Source organism: Sphaeroforma arctica, assembly GCF_001186125.1.
Source record: "Sphaeroforma arctica JP610 unplaced genomic scaffold supercont1.103, whole genome shotgun sequence".
Lineage (NCBI taxonomy): Eukaryota > Ichthyosporea > Ichthyophonida > Sphaeroforma > Sphaeroforma arctica.
Window position 1 is genome coordinate 27,313 of NW_014040455.1, and position 7,681 is coordinate 34,993.

At 42.2% G+C, this 7,681-nt stretch overlaps 2 protein-coding genes across 2 annotated transcripts in view; one reads left to right on the forward strand and one right to left on the reverse strand.

Moving 5' to 3' along the window:
• The window catches only part of SARC_02326 (hypothetical protein), a gene marked incomplete at both ends in the record, with an annotated part of 4,984 nt that extends 1,738 nt beyond the window's left edge, over positions 1-3,246 (reverse strand). Inside the window, 4 exons of the mRNA XM_014303916.1 lie at positions 102-272; positions 657-857; positions 1,768-1,976; positions 3,195-3,246. Coding sequence (XP_014159391.1) covers positions 102-272; positions 657-857; positions 1,768-1,976; positions 3,195-3,246 — 633 coding nt within the window. The remainder of the gene's footprint in view (positions 1-101; positions 273-656; positions 858-1,767; positions 1,977-3,194) is intronic.
• Positions 3,247-4,008: 762 nt separating this feature from the next.
• Positions 4,009-7,681, forward strand: part of SARC_02327 (hypothetical protein) — an 8,958-nt gene continuing 5,285 nt past the window's right edge. Inside the window, exons 1-3 of the mRNA XM_014303917.1 lie at positions 4,009-4,905; positions 5,586-5,695; positions 6,760-6,925. Coding sequence (XP_014159392.1) covers positions 4,331-4,905; positions 5,586-5,695; positions 6,760-6,925 — 851 coding nt within the window. The 5' untranslated portion in view covers positions 4,009-4,330. The remainder of the gene's footprint in view (positions 4,906-5,585; positions 5,696-6,759; positions 6,926-7,681) is intronic.

Genomic DNA, 7,681 nt, shown 5'->3' on the forward strand with positions numbered 1-7,681 from the left:
TGTGATATATATATGTGTGTGTGTGTGTGTGTGTGTATACATATATATATATATATATACTTTTATTTTTGCGACCGAGTATATATATACGCCCAACTTACCAGCCGAAGATAGTTTTTGCCGTAGTCAGCGGTTGGATGGGTTAAAGCCTCGCGGAGAAGATCAGAGTGCAGGTTGCTGAAGCGTGGGAATTCTACACAGAAGTCATCCATGCTCTTAACAGGCTGCACCTGTAATTCTTCGAGACGGACACGCAGGTCCGCGACAAGGCCCTGGATACATACGTATGGGACAGCTATGAGATTATATCTATCGTACAATTGTCTGTACTTGTGAATATACATATACGTGACATGCATGTACAATTGGAGGTATATCCAACGCAACCCAGCTGGCTAATCATGACTGGTTCCCTCAGCGGAATACAATTTATCAGCTGTTGGCTCAGGATATGTGGATAAGCCAATGCATATCAAAAGGCTGTAATGACTCATTGCTCTCTGTAGGTACGCCCCCACAATCGTACCCATGGGACCGCTGCAGTTTGTCCTGGGCGTATTCTGCACAGCAACACCCGTCTGTCGTGCTTCAGAACAATTCGGTCCCATTTTTGTGGACATTGCGATTCTTTATTGCACCATGTCAATCAAATATACCTCGCTTTGGGTGTGTACTTCCTCAGCTGGTACATACTCGGGGAACTTCGCAATCACCTGCTCGTACACAGCTCTGAGTGTGGGCTGGCTGGGTGTACACGGGGCGTGTACCGTCTCAAAGCCGCACGACTTCCCCGTACCGAACTTTCTTCCGTACTTCTGCTGTACGAAGCATGCGGTGCACACACGCAACAGCCCGCTCTAACGCAAGGAATGATGAGAAAGGATTCGCTTGTGAGTATGGGCGGTGTGTGTGCACGTGGCTAGACGAATGCACCGGCGCAGCCAACGGTCAATGTGTAGAGAAAACTAAATCACCAACCAGGTTAGAAACTGTCACTGGATTCAATGTCTCGGAAGTCCTCCACAGAGAAATGTGGCTCCTTCATGTCACCTGGTTGGTCTGGTACGGCATGTAGGTACTTGCACGAATGTCGTGATATATTTGAGATCACGGGCTAAACTAATTCGATGCTGAATCTTCATTTGATTTCGAACAAACTTCACATAACACAGAAAGAGAGAGCAGAAGTGCACTGTGAGTTTATGGCTTAGAATGTGGGGTAGCATATTTGCTTACAACTGACCTATACTACCGGCCAATACTACCCTATGGAGTACATCTGAGTCAGAGCCGCCCCACGGGTTGGTGTCAACGTCTGTGATAGCAGTTTGTGTACTCTCGATAGGTTTACCCAATTTGCCACTTAGTTAGACAAGGGTTTGTCAACCTGTAATATTCAGTGGACTCTTTCCGAGGCAAATACGATATCAAGTATGGCTGGGTGCGGTTGCGAATAGCCATCCAGCTGTGCAAAGCTTAGAATATGCACACATGCATATGTTACGATCATCACGTAGCCTAATTATATCACAAACGTGCCCTTGAAGATCTCTTTGCATGCCGTCTACAGACTGGCCTACACCATACAGACTAAAAGTAAGGCAAAACGTATACTACTTTATAGACACACACTCGCTTACTCCCTGCACATACGGCTAAGCAGTGCAAAACGTATAGTACTTCGTAGAAACATAATTACTTAATTCTTTCACATAAAACTAAAGTAATGCAAAACGTACACTATTACGTGGAAACATATCCACTTACTTCTTGCATATACGGCTCAAAGCTGTGCTGTGTATCCTCGGCTACACACGCTCCGATAGATTGCCATCCCAGCTTCTTATTTGAACCAAACTCATGGTTCCGTAACCGAACTCTGTGGCACAGAGCGCAGTACTGGCTGTGAAAGGCACCACCCACGTGGATGACGCTCCACGTGTGTGCCGGCGGATTGTCGTTGCGGCGAACATCGTCTGTATTCAGATGTGTGTTTGTATTGGTATTGTTATTTACTTGCTCTGCTAACAAGGGATATGCTTATAGCCACCTCTGTATTTTAAACAAAGAGGGTTGCTAATTATATATATATACATATATCGACAAAAAACCCTTATATCTCTTCGTAGATAGAATTCGGAAGCATATACCCGGGGTATACTTTGGTGAGTCGGAGGTTCAAATCCTTCTACGATTTCGGAGTGTCTCAATACGAAGGAAGTGTGATAGAGGTGATAGAGGGTTGGTATATGAACCTTATAGTGGGGTATATCTGTCCGCTCCGCTCTGTGTCAGGGACCACTTTCCTTCTAGACATGTATTTGGAAGGTAGAGGATTCATTTGATGATATGTCACACATATGGCGAGAAGCACAACCCTATGATCCGCATAGACTTTCTCCGTTCGTGTACTACTAGATTCCAGTAGTGCAACTGCGAAAGCGCTTCCTCTGTTGAAGATCTGCTTGTTGTCTTATCGCTTTCAATCATCTTTATCTCATGTAAAGACAGCAGATACCTCTTCCCAGAGAGTCTACTATAACGGCGGATACATTGAATTCCCTATGGACTCGTTCCACCTAATACTAACCAAAACTTATAACCGTTCGATACAACCCCGGATCTTTCTCCCTCACCTCTACTTATTTTGCAGTCTGGGCCACTTAGGATTGTATACGTATACGTTTTCAGTTGGATCTCTTTCACGGTACGGATCTAGCTATGTCCAAGCAGTCTAGGTCACCTATTGTCTTAGCGTCTTCTATATAGGAATGCATACGTCTATGTATCGAGGTGGATCTCCTTTTCACGGTACGGATCTAGCTATGTCCAATATGGCGACCGAAGCTACTATGAAAGGTACATCGTACAATTACTGTCAATCAGGCGATTGGTAAGTCACAAGGATACTATCACTAGCCAACAATCCAATTACTTTTGTGACTGTTCGTGGTGTCAATATTTGTAACACTGTCAGTGCTCAGTAAACCATCACCTATATCGCATTTGCATGTGCATGCTACGGCTGACATTCACACTTTCAATTGCGGGAATAAATTGCAAAGTCAGGCTCATTATTTGTGTTATAACCCTGTTTGTATTGTAATGGCCAACACAAACAGAGCTCAGAAACACGCCAGTTCTTTCGCTTTCGTGACTGCAAAAGTTGGTGCAATACGTAGAGAAAGCCATACCTCCAGGAGAGATAGCGACATCTATCTTGGCCACCGGTGACAATGGAGACATACTACTGCGCTTATATAAAGACGGCTACTTCGTTTATTCAAGTGGAAGACAGTAATACAAAACAATATATATTCAGAATGCTTTATTTAGTCCATAGCCACTTACCCCCAGGACACACTTCTTTGCCTTACGGTGGTCTACTACAGATGAACGTCTCGCGTTTCGGCACAGGCGATACTTGAACAAACAGACGTTTCCCAACATTCTTCTACGACTACGGTGGGAATTGCATACATCGCTAAAAACAACAATTTCATGTTATTAGTTGGTATTCATGATTCCTGTCTTGTGACTCTCTTGTGGTGACGTAAATCAGTGCACTATTTACATATATTGATTTCTATTTACATTCTCGGTGATATATAATTTTTTTATGCAAATCCTATACGTTAAATATTTGAAGGGTAGTTCAGTGTAAAACTACATATGTAAGTTGATTGTACGTAAACGTGAAAGGTTTGATATCTAAACGTATATGTGGGGAGAAAGGGTCTAGTCCCACTATGGAAGCTTATCAGACAATACAAGGTATATTTGTTGTCATATATTGCACCTCAGAACCCAAATATTGCACCCTATTTAATATATAGGACTCGCCTAAAGTAAACGTTTGATGAATGCAAACGTAAAAAGTATTCATTCCATTAAAAATTGATGATTCATCCCAATTCTTTTGTATCTATTTGCACCAATCGCAACACGGTTGCATTTTTTTATAAAAAATTAAAAAAGTAATCTCTAGCGAGAATATAAATACATCATCGGTCTATGTGTATACCTTGATTTATATTTATGCACATAGTCATAGTATATCCTGTATATACGTACATACATAGTATATACCATCATACAAGTACATGTAATGATGTATCTGGTAAGCGTAGTAATATCATACGCGTCTAGATAGAGTGTTTGAATTGTGATTGGCTGCATGTGAGGAGCGTTATATAGCGACGAACGACTGTATAAAAACAGACAGCATCACAACACGCACGAAAGTTCTCACAATCGAAACCTTCCGATAGAGAATAGTGAGTCCATTAGGAGACACTTCATACATAGATACAGCAGAAATAGGCTGAAAATGGCTACAACAGATACATCCGTTGACATAGATGTCACGGTGTCTATGCCTGTGACCATCGATAGTGCAACACGAGCGGCAACAACTGTATCTGCATCTGCATCTGATGCTGTGAATTTAAGCGAGGGCCTGAACAACGTGCATCTAAATCCTCCAGAAACAAACAGTGATGGACACGCAGTAGCATCAGATGCACATGAACGTTCAGAAGAGACTGTTATAGTGAAGGTCAAAGCCGAGTTTGAGACCCAGACTATCTTCTTCGGGCTTAGGCGCAGGCAGTACGCAACTGATGCGGATGCATCTGATACAACTCACTCTGAACTTAAAGATAATGCCAACAGCACACGCGCACATCCTGATAGTGCACAAGGTCAGTCAAGATCGATCCCGAGTGGTGGTGCTAGTGGGAGTGCAGGTGCAAGCACCCAACCCTCACACGATAGCGTGCACGGTGCCAATGAAAGCGCTGAGATTGAAGGCAAGGGCAAGTCGGCTGTGGTTGTCGACCATGGCAATGGCAACACCAATGATGTTCCGCCACCACGACAGAATGCATCGGGTGCTCTCAAAGGGTATGTGGATCTCTGTGTGTATATGTCCTGTGTATATTTTGTTTGTAGCCCTGCGTATAAGCTTGTGCAGACCTGCGTGCGTGTACATATATATTGTAGAATGAAGCTACTGCAGCGAAAGTTATATAATTAAGTAAAATTATTCGAATATATATATTCTACGTTTACGTAGCTTGTCTGTTGTTTCGTGTATTTTTAGAGTGTGTACGTATGGGTGTGGGTGTGTATATTGAACTGTGTGTGCACACATATGTACGTGTGTAAGCATACAGATGATATATATATATATATATATTGTTTACAGAAATACATACATTTTTATGCGTAAGTGTATATATGTGTGTAGGTCGAGTTAAGTGTGTGCACTATTGGCATTTAACGTACCTTATATGGCGCTTCAAATCTGCCTGCATGTATCTAAGTGTGTATATATTCTTGAAGTGTTGTTCGAGTTACGATGTGCACGTACTCAATACGTATGCTTATGCATCTGATTATACGGCCGTACATATTACTGTTCTATAGATACGTACTATCAACATGCATTCACATCTTGCCATTAACATTCCCTGCATACTTCATTCACATAATTTATACTTTATGGTATTCCCCGGTTCGTGCGCATGCACTCAAACATGTCCCGTAGTACAGTTACTAACGCGTCTCTGCTGACTACTCAGTCCATTCAGAACCCGAAGCGGGCGCATAGTTGCCAAGTCGTCCAAGCGATTCGTGCGCTCATTCGGACAGTTTCAGCAGCTACATGATTACCTGCTGGCCAAGTATCCGGGTATGCGGCGACCCACATTGATCAAGCCCAAGTGTATATGTCATGTGCCGCACTAATGTATGTTGTTGTGGATATAAGAACAACTTTGAAAAGTTTGTTGTTCGTATACTAGTTGTTAGTCGCGTGTGGGCGGTTGGTGTGTGTTCAATAGGCCTGAGGTGTGTACTATTGCGATATGGGGTTGTCTGTTAGCTATAGTGGTGAGTAGTGTGTGCTATTCACTGACATGTACATTGTATTAGAGATGTCATAATTCATTAGATATGTATAGATAGATACGTATATAAAGCAATTTACTCACACACACACACTTACAATTTAAAGCCTGTTTCCAAAGACATTGTATACTTCATCTTCAACCACTCTCGATAGCAAAAAAAAAGTCATAAATTGAACAATTCAAGTACAAAACAGAGCGCATGCGAGTACGAAACGTACTCACAATCAGCAATGTGTGTAGTAGTGTGATGACGCTGTGGCTGGTAGAGAATAATAAACTGTGTGAGTCATGTAATATCTATATCGCTTTCTGTAGAAAGAGGTTTTCTGGACATAAAAATACACACCGAAGAGAGCCCTTAATTTCTATTTTGCGCTAAGAGCTAACCAATATGTGACCTATATTGTGTAAGTTTTGCAGTTAGGCGTTGTATCTCAACAGACGGCGCACTGCACATGGCATCGTTGCATGTACTTGTTCATGATTGATTCGTACATTGATGTACGCAGGCTTCATTGTACGTACAGTAGCTATACGCTAAGTGATAGACAAGTTAGGCAAACCTTATGTAGGCGAATAAATATTGATAGCGTAAACAGGTGAAAATTTCTAGGTATCGAACCCCATAGCTTTATAGCTCACTAATATGCAATAGCGTGCGGACGGTCCGTTTCAAGGGAGTATTCACGGTAAATCGTACTCTCCAGCGCTCCTATCCACGTGTAACAAAATGTCCAGAGTTCCAGATTAGGACCGATTGTGCCCTACAGTCACACACACTGTCCTCGGGTTTTCCCAGACCTCCTATCAACTTACACTATCATTCCTGCACTCCTCCACACAGCTAAGTTTGTACCATCCCTGCCCACCACACCCTTCTCCCGGCTCCTGACTGACCCCGAGCACATTGACAAGAAGAAACGGCGTGTGATGGTGTTCCTTGACCGCATTCAGACGCCAGGCTCGGCCTTTGCACAGGATAGTCACGTACTGGCATTCGTGCATCCCGGGTATGAAGGTTGGAGTGATAGGTCATGGAACAAAATGGCATATTTTATATGTATGTGTATGTTCATACTTCTATTATGTTCATGTGTACGTATTTTTATAATATAGTGTTCATATGTAGGTATGCTCTTACTTCTGTATAATGTTCATGTGTATGTATGTTCAAACTTCTGCATAACGTTCTGAAGGGATGTCCAAGGGACAGTTCGTACATGGTGGAGGGCTAAGAGCCCTCCTACACCCCTCCTCCGGTACCCTACCCCTACGATATATCTTCTGTATAATGTTCATGTGTATGTTTGTGTATAATGTTCATTTGCATGTTTTTTCATTCTTCTGTACGTATGTGTGCTCTGGGCAGTGTTCCGTGCTACACGTAGGTGTGGATTGGGCTATTCAAGTTTTCAGGCATGCGAACTCTCGTGCGGTCTCAAAAGCTGAAACTGATGTTCTGTGTGTACACATAGACTCGATGAGTATCATCTGCACACCACGGGACATGCACGTGGGCATGGCAGTGAACGAATTCGTGGTTTGAAGGCAAAGGATGGATAAATGTGTCACTTGGAGACGTTGTGTTGTTCAATGAGCCTTATCGTAGAATATACACACATGGGCTTCTATTTTTGAAGGTTGATTTAGACTGCGCTTATTCTCTCTATGAGAATTGAATCTTTATTGTATATATATATATATATATATATATATATATATATATATATACTATATATATATATATATATATATATATATATATA